General features: G+C 48.2%; 1 protein-coding gene across 1 annotated transcript in view; it reads right to left on the reverse strand.

Moving 5' to 3' along the window:
* Positions 1 to 2,334: 2,334 nt before the first annotated feature.
* The window catches only part of LOC120371309 (antigen WC1.1-like), a 30,805-nt gene continuing 19,386 nt past the window's right edge, over positions 2,335 to 13,753 (reverse strand). The window contains exons 8-10 of the mRNA XM_039486960.1: positions 3,992 to 4,087; positions 2,929 to 3,012; positions 2,335 to 2,378 (exon numbers count right to left, since the gene is read on the reverse strand). Coding sequence (XP_039342894.1) covers positions 2,335 to 2,378; positions 2,929 to 3,012; positions 3,992 to 4,087 — 224 coding nt within the window. The remainder of the gene's footprint in view (positions 2,379 to 2,928; positions 3,013 to 3,991; positions 4,088 to 13,753) is intronic.

A 13,753-nucleotide genomic window follows, 5' to 3' on the forward strand; every position in this document is an offset into this window, starting at 1 on the left:
TTATTGGTCCTCTGGTCAGGTGTCAGCCAGGTTTACTGAGCTTCTTAACCCTTTACAGGTAAAAGAGACATTAACCCGTAACCATCTGTTTATAACAGGGTTTAATAAGAGAAAGCAAAAATTCACAATGAAGAAATGTTAGGAACAAAAAAGCAGGGAAGTTCCAGACTGTCTGATCAATGGGAAATTAGAGGGGAAATCACAGCCCCTATCTCAGTCACACTTATTTCTTGCATTTAAACAAAATTGAAATAAAAAAGCTAATTGAAGTAGTTCCCAGGCAGGACTTGTCTCCAGTACCGCCATGGCCCAATGAGCATTTGGGAAAGGAAGAGTCTAACCATACAGCATTTACATCCTCACAGGATATTTGATCTGAACCCAGGCATTCTTATATTGATGTCCCAGAGACGCCATCATCAACATCATCATAACCCGGGTCATGAGGAGATGGGGACAGGACGTCACTCTCAGCCCTAGAGGCCCCTTCACTTCTTAGCAAGTGCAGGTTCCAGCCTGAAAATAGCAAGGAGGTCACATTACAGTCAATGTATCCATTCTCTACCCATGTGAACTCACATAATGGATGGGCAACATACAGTATGGACTGTGAATCAGCCCCTGCCCACAGTTTCCCTGAGTGGGCCTCTGACAAGTTTAGTCCATTATCTCTCTCTGTTCTTCAAAGAAAACATGTGGGAGGAGATTCTGTCCGTGCTGAGACCTCCCTGGTGCAGGAGAAGTGTGGGGGTGGCAGTGAGCTGGTGATGACTCCCTGATAGACCACTGGGAGCTGCTGTAACTCCTGACAGCTGATATAGTCCCTAAGGGACCACATGCCAGCAGAGACCTGGTGGCTGGAGCAGGCTGGGGACCCTCGCCCATGTGCCTTGCCTGGACATCACAGATCTCACCTGCCCACACAATGCTCGTTCGCACATTATTCCCATCAAGACCGAAGAAATGCAGATTTCATCCCAACCCAGTTTCCCCTGAGGTGCAAAATGGCAGCTCAGCTCTGATCCTATGCTAACGGGGACATTTACATATTGAAGAGAGTGATTTCAAACCTGATGCCAGGCCACTAACTAACCGCACTCCAGGGACCTGCTCTTCCCATTACCACCCAGGGCACTTGTTTGGGGAAAGGCACTTTGGCCCTGATCCTGCCAATGGATGATTTGGACAATTCCACTGAAGTCAGCAAGACTATTCATGTGAGTAAAGTGACAGATGGGATCTAGAATTTATAGGATCACAGACCTTAATAGGAAATCTTCTTTATTTCTTGATTTAAGTCCATTTAACTCAGGGCTGCCCAGAGAATTCAGGGGGCTCATGGCAAAGCAAATTCGGGGGCCCCTTCCATAAAAAAAACGTTGGAATACTATGTTCTTGGGGGGGACCCTGCGGGGCTTGGGGCCTGGAGCAAAGTGCCCCACTTGCACCCCCCTTCCCGGACAGCCCTGATTTAACTCTGTTTAGTAGAGGTCAGGGTGGGGATACAGCTGGGAGTTTACCAATAACTGTATTTCAGCGCAGTGATAGTGACCTCTAGTGGCCAGTAAAGGCTCTTCCAGGTGAGCTGTCCACACACCACTCACCTGTCTGTGAATCCCAGTTCCTGACACTTCCCCCATGGGCCACAGTGACTTCCTGGGTACTTGGTCCAGAACCAGGATCATCTTCAGGGTCAGAAATTTCTCTGGCATCATCATAACCATCCCCTGGGTCATCTCCAGGCAGGGCAGGGACCTCTGAAATAAAGATGTGAATTAATGGAAATGAGAAGAGGCTTTTCACTGAATAGAGAAATAAACTACATGCCAGGTGTGGCAAATGAGGGAGTTATGTGTATTATTTCTTATGAATGCCACATACACCAAAGTTTATCTGTTTGATATTATCCTGCCAGACTGCAGAGAGAAAATCAAAGGAGGCTATTTGAGGTGGGGAAGCAAACAGGAAACATAAAACTGAAAAAGACATGGCTCCTTAAGGGCATGATGGGAGCTGTTAATTGTGGAATGCATCTCCCTGGATCCAGCCAGGCTAGTCTGGGTTAATTCTTCCCAGCCCTGAGCTCAGGATCAAAGGGCAGACTAGGGAATGAAGGGGTGGAACAGCAGTAGCCAAGGGGTAATGTGGTTTCTGGAGGGGGATTCACTGTTCACCTCGACTGTCTGGAGTCTGGGGGACATCGTTCAAGGCAGGCTCCTCCATGTTGTCGTAATCCAAATGAGAGCCCCCCGGATAATCTCCCTCTGGAACAGCAAACACCACACTCAGCTTCCCCTGAACACACCCATTTCCCCAGCAGGTTTTAGTTCCCCATTAAAAGCCTGTTGTCTTGGAGTTTGGGCTGTTCATCACAGAGTCTGTAGGGGAAGTCACAGGGTGACCCAGAGGAAAAGGGAGAGTCATGGACATTCTGTGAAACAATAATTGTGCCACCTTCATTTCCTCAAAAATAACTACAGCCCAGCCCTGCCCCACAGCATCCAATAGCAACTTTGTTATGCCCTTCAATGAGATCAGGATCTATGCTGGTATTGAGCTAACCCTGGACCCGTTGGGAGACCGTAGCTGCCACACCAGAGCTGACCATTGTGAATTCAACTGAACTCTCTAAAGACACAGAGTCCTGACTTTATATGGGCTGGATCATGAATTGGGCTATATGCCGAGGAGGCAGGGGGCTAAGATCATGGGGCACAGATCAGGGGTTGTATAGTGACATGTATCAACTGTGGAAGTCAGATTCTTTCATACCGTGTGAATATTTCTCTGCCCGGTTCCCTGCAGCTCCTCTCCCAGGGGAGAGCACCGTCAACCACACGCAGAAAGGGTCACGATTTGTTCACATTTCCATCAAGAGTTGGACAGAAATCATTTATGTGTCTCTATACCCACCCCCACCCCCATTACCTTGTTCTGACCCACGATCGTTTTCCCCCTCGCTGTCCCCCGTGTAATACTGCAGCTTCGTCACTGAGTCATCTGAATAGGAAACTGGAGAAAGAGTAAATGGGATGTTATCACAGTGAGAGCAGGGAAACTGGCTGATGGGCAATGCATCCAGGTCTTGGAGCAAGATTTATGGTCTCAGTATATTGCTCCTTCAAGAGAAGATGCTGAATTCACAGCGACTGAGTGGTGAGAGGCTGACACAGATTTTCCAAGATAAATATCCATTTTTTGTGGTAAATCTGGCTTTGGGGTAGATAAAATCAGACTGGGAAGATGCTGGGAACAGCCATATTGACCTCATGAGGTGACGCAGGGACTGAGTGAGCCTTTTACCATGGGACCCACTCCTGTGGGTTTCATTTGAATCCTTCTCATTAACTGCGGAGCCTATTTTGAATCACATTCAGGGTGTAAGAATCTGTTTAGAGAGGAATGTTTATCTTCTCCTCCTGAATGTTGCTACTTCATGGCCTGATCCAGCAGAAAATTATGGCTGAGGCTGCTGGTCCAGACCTCCTCAGCCAGGGACATGACTCCCATTTTCTTATGCAAGACACTCCCCATCCCCTGCCTTGTTGCCAGATTAGGCCACGCCCCTCCCAGGATCAGAGTCTGTGACCAACCCCCATCATTAGTAGAGAGGACAATGTGCATCTCAGCCTCAGAGAGACGCACTGACCATGCTCAGAGTGCCCCACAATGTGCTAAACTGAGAGCAGCATCTTCCCAGCTGGTTGACATTCAGTCAAAAGGACGTGAACAGTCATTTTCCTGACCCATAACTAATTGCCTCCTAAGGCTGCAGGATGTACAGATCGCACCAACTCAGAATGCAGAGTCTTCTAGGGAGGAAACTCATTCATCTCAGCCCAGTAACTGGCTAATCTCTTCACAGACCCAGCATCTGCAGCCATCCAGGACTCACAGGTTTGAAGGTTGCAGATATTTAGCTCTAGGTCAGAGCTTTAGAATGCAGAGTGCATTAGAGATTTTCTCCCTGTTAGGAATGACACACACAGACCTGAGCCATCAAACATCTCCTGCTTCTTTCTCATCAGGTTATAATCAATCTCCTCGTACACGGCCTCAGATAAAGGGTCCAAGGATCTTCTGGAGCCTAAAAACAAAGAGCAGGGTTTGCACAGGATCAGAGAAGCTATGGATGGGAAACCCTATGAGATCATCCAGCCCCTCCCCCTGGGCCCAGTGCAGGACTGATCTCTACAACACATTCCCACTGCTCTGTCCAGTTAAGATTTCAGCATCCCAGGTGACAGGGATCACGTCCATGTCATGTTTGTTCTATTGGCTATTTCACTGTCATTAAGTTTATCTTAATATTCAGCCTTAATGGTCCCTACATATATTTATCCTATTACTCCTAGTACCATGCAAAATCATTCCTGTCCTATCCTGGTGCTCACACCTATGGGCAAAATAGTACTTGTATATGTACTGCCTAGAAACTGTGTGGGGAATAATTAGCTAATATTTGTGCAGTGCTTTAAAAATGGAAAGTACTATCTATATATCTTTTTAGGTGACAAATCTGAGGCATTGTCCTAGACTGAGGTGTCATTAGAGAAAATTTTGGAACAAATTGATGAAGTAAATAGTAATAAGTCACCAGAACCAGATAATATTCACCCAAGAGTCTGAAGGAACTCAAATATGAAATTGCAGAACTACTAACTGTGAAATGTAACCTATCATTTAAATCAGTTTCTGTACCACATGGCTGAAGGATAGCTAAAGTGATGCCAATTTTTTAAAAAGGGTCAAGAAGCGATCCCAGCAATTACAGGCCAGAATCCGAATTTACAGAACCAGGCAAATTAGTTTAAACTACAGTAAAAACAGAATTATCAGATATATAGATGAACACAATTTGTAGGGGAAGAGTAAACATTGTTTTGTAAAGAAAAATCATACCTTAACAATCTACTAGTATTCTCTGAGGGGGTCAACAAGCATGTGGACAAGGGGGATCCAGTGGATATAGTGTACTTAGATTTTCCGAAAGCCTTTGACAAGGTCCCTCACCAAAGGCTGTCATGGAATAAGGGGGAAGATCCACTCATGGATCAGTAACTGGTTAGGAAGAATTAAATTGTTAGTTTTCAGAATGCAGAGAGGCAAATAGTGGTGACTCCCAGGGATCTGTACTGGGATCAACATATTAATAAATGCTCTGGAACAAAGGATAAACAGTGAGGTGGCAAAATTTGCAAATGATACAAAACTACTCGAGATAGTTAAGTCCAAAGCAGACTGCAAAAAATACAATGGGGTCTCACAAAACTGAGTGAGTGGGCAATACAATGGCAGATGAAATTCAGTGTTGATAAACGCAAAGTAATGCACATTGGAAAGCATAATCCCAACTATACATATAAAATGATGGGGTCTAAGTTAGCTGTTACCACTCAGGAAAGAGATATTGGAGTCATTGTGGAAAGTTCTCTGAAACCATCAACTCAGTGTGCAGTGGCAGTCAAAAAAGCTAACAGAATACTGATAATCATTAAGAAAGGAATAGATAATAAGACAGAAAATATCATATTGTCTCTATATAAATCCATGGTACACCTACATCTTGAATACTGCTTGCGGATGTGGTTACACCATCTCAAAAAAAGATATATTGGAACTGGAAAAAGTTCAGAAAAGGGCAACAAAAATGATTAGGAGTATGGAAAAGCTGCCATATGAGTATAAAATCATGACTGGTGAGGAGAAAGTAAATAAGGAAGTGTTATTTACTCCTTCTCATAACACAAGAACTAGAGGTCACCAAATAAAATTAATAGGCAGAAGGTTTGAAACAAACAAAAGGAAGTATTTCTTCTTACAACACATAGTCAACGCTTGTGGAACTCTTTGCCAGAGGATGTTGTGAAGGCCAAGAGTATAACAGGGCTCAAAAAAAGAACTAGATAAATTCATGGAGGATAGGTCCATCACTGGCTATTAGCCAGGATGGGCAGGAATGGTGTCCTTAGCCTGGAAATGAGCGACAGGGGATGGATCACTTGATAATTACCTATTCTGTTAATTCCCTCTGGGGCACCTGACATTGGCCACTGTTTGAAGATAGGATACTGGGCTAGATGAACGTTTCTTCTGACTCAGTATGGCCATTCTTATGTTCTTGTATAAGGGTACATCTACACTGCAATCTGGAGGTGTGATTGCAGGATGCATAAACACATCTGAGCTGGCTTAGATCTAGCTAGCTATATAGCTGTGTCAGCAAACACAGCAGCACGGGCTAACCTTCCATGTACACCTCACCTAGGAGCCTGGGTGCATACTCCAGGGGCTAGCCCACATCACAGCCATGTTGACACAACTACACTGTTGTTGTTATGCCAGCCTAGCTAGGTAAAATCTACCTCGGGTATGTCTACATGTGCTGCAATCACACCTCTCACTGCAGTGTAGATATTCCCTAAATGCCTAGTAGAACTGTCTGATCTCTTTCACCACTATCACCCAAGCTCTTTTGCAGCATTTCTCCTTCCTCATACCCTCCCTCCTGCTGTATCTCTCTATTTGGGATCTTTCCCTTACATGGATTTTCTTGCACTTTTCTAAATGGAATCTCAACATGTTCTTTTTCTAACAATACTTGCAGTCACTTTGTATTATTTCCTCTAGAGAGGCGGAATGGCCTCCCTCCCCACTTGAGCGTGAGAGACCACTACGCTCCCTCTGGTGGGTGGAGCCAACCCTGCCCTGCCCCCCCTTGCTGGAATTACCAGGGCAGGACAGGAAGCATAAGGCGAGGGCCTTGCATTTCATTTGAGTGGGAGCCAGGGAACATAAGAACTGCTGCCAGTTTCCTGTAAGGTGACCAGATTAGCAGCATCAGTTATACTGAGAAGCTCTGCACAGTGGAAATAGCTATAACTACTGTGTTCAAAGTCTTGGTTGGTTATTTTTTGTTGGTTTGTTTTTCTTGTATAAGAAAACTGAAAATCAGAGGAATGCAGAAAACACTGTAGAAGGGCCTTCCAAACTGATTTTTTATACCTGAGGCTTTTTAATGTTAGAACATAAGAATATAAGAACGACCTTACTGGGGCAGACCAAAGGTCCATCCAGCCCAGTATCCTGTCTGCTGGCTAATGCCAGGTGCCCCAGAGGGAATGAACCTAACAGGCAATGATCAAGTGATCTCTCTCCTGCCATCCATCTCCACCCTCTGACAGACAGAGGCTAGGGACACCATTCCTTTCCCCATCCTGGCTAATAGCCATTAATGGACTTAATCTCCATGAATTTATCTAGTTCTCTTTTAAACCCTGTTATAGTTCTAGCCTTCACAACCTCCTCAGGTAAGGAGTTATACAGGTTGACTGTGCGCTGTGTGAAGAAGAACTTCCTTGTATTTGTTTTAAACCTGCTGCCCATTAATTTCATTTGGTGGCCCCTAGTTCTTATATTATGGGAACAAGTAAATTTTCCATATTCACTTTCTCCACAACACTCATGATTTTATAGCCTTCTATCATATCCCACCTTAGTCTCCTCTTTTCCAAGCTGAAAAGTCCTAGCCTCTTTAATCTCTCCTCATATGGGACCAGTTCCAAACCCCTAATCATTTTATTTACCCTTCTCTGAACCTTTTCTAATGCCAGCATTTTTTTTTGAGATGAGGAGACCACATCTGTACGCAGTATTCAAGAGGTGGGCGTACCATAGGTTTATATAAAGGCAATAAGATATTCTCTGTCTTATTCTCTATCCCTTTTTAATGATTCCTAACATCCTGTTTGCTTTTTTGACTGCTGCTACACACTGTGTGGACGTCTTCAGAGAACTATCCATGATGACACCAAGATCTCTTTCCTGATTAGCTGTAACTAAATTAGCTTCCATCATATTGTATGTATAGTTGGGATTATTTTTTCCAATGTGCAGTACTTTACATTTATCCACATTAAATTTCATTTGCCATTTTGTTGCCCAATCACTTAGTTTTGTGAGATCTTTTTGAAGTTCTTCACAGTCTACTTTGGTCTTAACTATCTTAAGCAGTTTAGTATCATCTGCAAACTTTGCCATCTCACTGTTTAACCCTTTCTTCAGATCATTTATGAATAAACTGAATAGGATTGGTCCTAGGACTGACCCTTGTTGAACACCCTAGTTACCCCTCTCCATTCTGAAAATTTACCATTTATTCCTACCCTCTGTTCCCTGTCTCCAGCCTGCTGCAGAACTCTGGAGCTGGACCTGCACTGAGCAGGATCCTGTCCCCAAAGGAGACCAACCCTGGAGAGAAATAGCTGGGAATGCCATTGGCCAAGTACCCCAACGAGACAAAGAACCCGGGCACTATGGAACCCCTCGCTCAGATGCTGGTAGGAAGTAGCCCAAGGAAACTGGACTTTGGTCCCGTTTCACTGTCAAAACCTGAGTCCACATATTTTAGCTGCATCCCTGCTGACCCAATGGAACAGTCTGCCACTGTTAGGGCCCTGGACTAGGACGCAATGAAGCAGGGTGCGCCAAGGTCCCCCCATCTTCTGCTGCCAACCTCATTCCTGGGGTGGCAGCTCCCCATCTTAGGCCAAGAGGTCTGCTGTCTACCAGAGCCAGGACATCAAACCTGCCTGTTTGGTGCTCTGCCCTGCCTGAGGGCCTGAATCCCTAGACTGTTTGGTGCTCCCTGCTCTGCCCCACCCAAGCAGCCAGAGCCCCAGACTGTGTGTTTGCTGGCTGCCTTAGCCAAGAGGCTTAGGCAACACCTGCTCCCCACTCTGCCCTGCCCAGGAGGCCAGAGGTTCCCTGATAGACCGTTAACTGCCAGCTGCCCCAGCCAGGATGCTGTGGACTACAGACTGCTTATACTCCACCCCGCCTGGACGGCCAGAGCCCTAGACTCCTGACTGACGGCAGCCCTGACAGGATGCTGCGAGCTCTAGACTGCTTACAGATCGGCCCAGCCAGTGGGACCCGAGCCTGAGTGCTGCTGCCTGACACAGTGAGGAGTGGTTTCAGTGTAGCAGCCGTGTTAGTCTGTATCCGCAATAAGAACGAGGAGTACTTGTGGCACCTTAGAGACTAACAAATTTACTGACTTAAGAAAGCTTATGCTCAAATAAATTTGTTAGTCTCTAAGGCCTGGTCTACACTAGGACTTTAATTCGAATTTAGCAGCGTTAATTCGAACTAACCGCTCAACCGTCCACACCAGGAAGCCATTTAATTCGAACTAGAGGGCTCTTTAGTTCGAATTTGGTACTCCACCCCGACAGGTGGAGTAATGCTAAATTCGACATGGCTAGCTTGAATTAGGCTAGGTGTGGATGCTAATCGAACTTAGTAGCTCCGGGAGCTATCCCACACTGCACCAGTCTGTTGACGCTCTGGACAGCAGTCCGAGCTTCGATGCTCTGACCAGCCACACAGGAAACGACCTGGGAAAATTTGAATTCCTTTTCCTGTCTGGGCACTTTGAATCTGACGTCCTGGTTGGACATCGGGGCGAACTCCGCAGCACCTGCAACGATGCAGAGCTCTCCAGCAGAGGAGTCCGGGCAATCCAAGAATAGAAAGAGGTCCCCAGCATGGACTGACCGGGAAGTCCTGGATCTGATCGCTGTGTGGGGTGAGGAGTCTGTGCTCTCGGAGCTGCGCTCCAACAAGCGGAATGCAAAGACCTTCGAGAAGGTCTCCAAAGCCATGATAGACAAAGGATACAGCCGGGATGCAATGCAGTGCCGCGTGAAAGTCAAGGACCTGAGACAAGGTTACCAAAAAGTCAGAGCGGCAAACGGACGCTCCGGAGCACAGGCCCAGACATGCCACTTCTACGAGGCACTGCATGCGATTCTCGGTGGGTCTGCCACCACTGCCCCACCAGTGACCGTGGACTCTGACGATGGCATAGTGTACCTGGACAGTTCCTCGGCGATGTTCGCCGATGGGGAAGATGAGGAAGGGTTTGTGGAGGACGGCGCAGGCGACAGCGAACACAATACCGCTTGCCCTGACAGCCAGGATCTCTTCATCACCCTCACAGAGATCCCCTACCAACCCTCCCCGCCCGTTAACCCGGACTCAGAATCAGGGGAAGGATCAGGCGATAAGTGCTACAAACAGGGAAACATTTATTTTTTAAAAAACAGGTATATAAAAAATAGAAATACTGAATAAAAAATTTAAAATCTCAAACTATACAAAAAGTAGGTCCACGCATATAGGAATAGAGCAATAATCCTCTTGGGACAGTTCAAAAAAGGTCTCAGAGAGCAGCTCGAAAAGCCTCCGCAGGAGGTTCCTGGGGAGAGGTGCCTTGTTGGGTGCTCCGTGGAAGCACACTCTTCCGCGCCAGGACATCCTAATGTACATAGGAACCATCACCTCCACCAGCATTGCTGCATATGGTCCTGGTCTGTGCAGGGCTTCCCTTAGCATCCGCTCTCTCTGACTCCGAGTGACCCGCCTCAGGGTGACGTCGTTCTGTACAGGCTGCATCTAAGTAGGGCAATTAGTGTATTGTTACTACTGTTAATGGTTTTAAATTAGGTTGCATAACAACGACCCTCGCTTAACAGCCACGTGCTGGAGGCCACAGAGAACAAGCATACATTGATCTTTCCCGTGCACTGGCGGGAGGGGCTGGAAAAGGCTCAGCCTTTCTGCTTTACAGATTGCCTTTAGCAGGAGAGCACAGCTATCCACTAAATGATAAGCATTATCTACTTTAAGGCTTACCAGGACTGTCTGCAAGACGGATTCAGCTGTCTCTCCCCGCTTGTCCGCTCTCCTGTGCAATGGCGCCGCCAATGAGAGTGTATTCCGAAATCTCGAACTTGTCCTGAGATCTCGTGGAACTTGGTGCCCTGTATGGTCTTGTTCAGAGAAACTGACTACACTGTGTTCACTGTTCGCAAACATGTATCTGTTCAAGGAAATCACTTACTGTTTCCCATCACACAGCTTCTGCTCTTTCCCGGACTGCCCCGGCATCCACCTCGCAGAGGCTGGCTCAGATTAGGCGGCGAAAGAAAAAGACTCGGGACGAGATGTTCGCGGAACTGATGGCCTGCTCCAGAGCCGAGGCAGCCCAGCAGAGCCACTGGAGGGAGACCCTCTCTCAGCAGCAGCGCTCACACAACGAACGGGAGGACAGGTGGCAGCAGGAAGACCAGCAGGCGACTCAAACGCTGCTTGGGCTAATGAGGGAGCAAACGGACACGCTCCAGCGCCTTGTTGATGTTCTGCAGGACCGCAGGCAGGAGGAGAGAGCCCCCCTGCACTGTATCTGCAACCACCCTCCAACGCCAAGAAGTCCTGTCCCCCCCTCACCTAAAATTACAAGATGGAGGGGCGGTAGGGGCCGTGAGAACTGTCACTGCACCACAGCTGAGCGCTAATGTACCACACACCTCTGACGCTATAACTGTGTAGAAGCACTTCCCTTACAGGATCACCCAGTCCAAAATCCAAGTTTCATCACCCCACTATGTAGTAGATTAATAAAAGCTGTTTGCTGTTGTTCACTCTTTCCGTCACGTCTTTCGTGTCACAAGACTGTGTGTATGTAGGGGGCGGGTAGGGGATTTATAATTGCACGGGATAGCCTACATTAGCAGGGTACAGAGTATCAGGGGCAGGATCAACTGCAGGGCACACACAGACTGCAGTCAGTAGTCACCAGGGTCACTCTGTGTGGTGTATGCTGCCCCAGGTCATTCTGTGATGTGTACGCTTGTCCACGGTCCTAGCGCCTGCCACCCCCTAATGTTAAGGCATGCTGCCCTTACCATGCACTTCCACCGTAGGCGCGATCCTCTCCGCTGCCCTGAGCCCCAACAAGAGCCCTCATCCACGGACAGATACTCACCCTTCCCCCACACCCGTCACCCCTTCCTACGCCCAAACCCACAGCCCAGAGCCTGCATCCAAATCCCTATCCAAAGACGGCCCCACTCGCCCCTTCCAGCAAACCCACCCCTACATGCACAACCACTTGAAACCATCCCCCACCCCAGAGACCTATGTAGGAGCAGGAGGCTGTCCGTCCTGTGTTGTACAAGCGGTCTGTACATCAGTGCACACCGTACCCAGCACAGTATGCGTCCATGTTTCAAACCCAGAACAGAAATGCAAAGTAAAAGAAAGATTTATTAACAATAACTGTTCCGTTTAATTTGTTTTAAAACGTGTTTGGGAAGTGGGGGAAACTTGGAGAACGGGGTATGTAACTGCAGATCTCACTCAACACATAGAGACACAGGCCCAGGATCAGCGTCTCTTAAAATCAAGTGGAGAGTCATAGGTTAGCCTGCTCTCCGAGGAAACTTGCTTTCAAAGCCTCCCGGATACACAGCGCTTCCCGCTGGGATATTCTTTCGGCACGGGTGTCTGGCTGAGCGTAAACAGCAGCCAGGCGATTTGCCTCAACCTCCCATCCGGCCAAAAAGGTCTCGCCCTTGCTCTCACAGACATTGTGGAGCACACAGCAAGCAGCAATAACTACGGGGATATTCTTTTCGCTGATGTCCGAGCGAGTCAGTAAGCTCCGCCACCTCCCCTTGAGACGTCCGAAAGCACACTCCACCACCATTCTGCACTTGCTCAGCCGGTAGTTGAAGAGTTCCTTCTCACTGTCCAAGGCGCCTGTATAGGGCTTCATGAGCCAGGGCATTAGCGGGTAGGCTGGGTCCCCGAGGATCACTGTAGGCATCTGCACATCCCCAACCGTTATTTTGTGGTCCGGGAAGAAAGTTCCTGCCTGGAGGCGTCTAAACAGACCAGAGTTCCTGAACACACGCGCGTCATGAACCTTGCCCGCCCACCCGACGAAGATGTTGGTAAAACGTCCCCTATGGTCCACCAGTGCTTGCAGCACCATTGAAAAGTAGCCCTTTCGGTTAATATACTGGCTGGCCTGGTGGGCTGGTGCCAGGATAGGGATGTGAGTCCCATCTATAGCCCCACCGCAGTTTGGGAATCCCATCGCGGCGAAGCCATCTATGACGACCTGGACATTTCCGAGAGTCACTACCTTTGAGAGCAGTTGCTCAACGATTGCGTGGGCTACTTGAATCACAGCAACCCCCACGGTAGATTTGCCCACGCCAAAGTGCTTCGCTACTGACCGGTAGCTGTCTGGCGTGGCAAGTTTCCAGAGGGCTATGGCCACTCGCTTCTGCACACTCAGGGCTGCTCGCATACGTGTGTCCTGCTGCTTCAGGGCAGGGGCCAGCAAGTCACAGAGTTCAAGGAAAGTGCCCTTACGCATCCTGAAGTTTCGCAGCCACTCTGTTTCATCCCAGACCTGCAGCACTATGCGGTCCCACCAGTCCGTGCTTGTTTCCCGGGCCCAGAATCGCCGTTCCACACCATGAACTTGACCCATTGCCACCATGATCTCCACTGCCCGGCGTACCCTGCTTTCTGAGAGGTCTGCGCCACTCTCCTCACCGCGCTGCCGGAGCCTCCTCGCCCGATTTCTCAGCAGCTGACCGTGGAAGAGGTGGACGATAAGGTGCGAGGAGTTGACAACGGCCATAAGTGCAGCGATGATCGCAGCGGGCTCCATGCTCGCAGTGCTGTGGCGTCCGCGCTGTAACCGACCAGAAAAGTGCGCAAACAGATTTCCCGCCGGCGCTTTCAGGGAGGGAGGGCGTGATTGACGGTTCGATGACGACAGTTACCCAAAACCACCCTCGACACATTTTTTCCCCCAGCAGGCATTGGGAGCTCTACCCAGCATTGCAATGGGCAGCGGGGACTGCGGGAACTGTGGGATAGCTTCCCACAG

This window comes from Mauremys reevesii, linkage group 1 (assembly GCF_016161935.1).
Source record: "Mauremys reevesii isolate NIE-2019 linkage group 1, ASM1616193v1, whole genome shotgun sequence".
NCBI classification, from domain to species: Eukaryota; Metazoa; Chordata; order Testudines; family Geoemydidae; genus Mauremys; species Mauremys reevesii.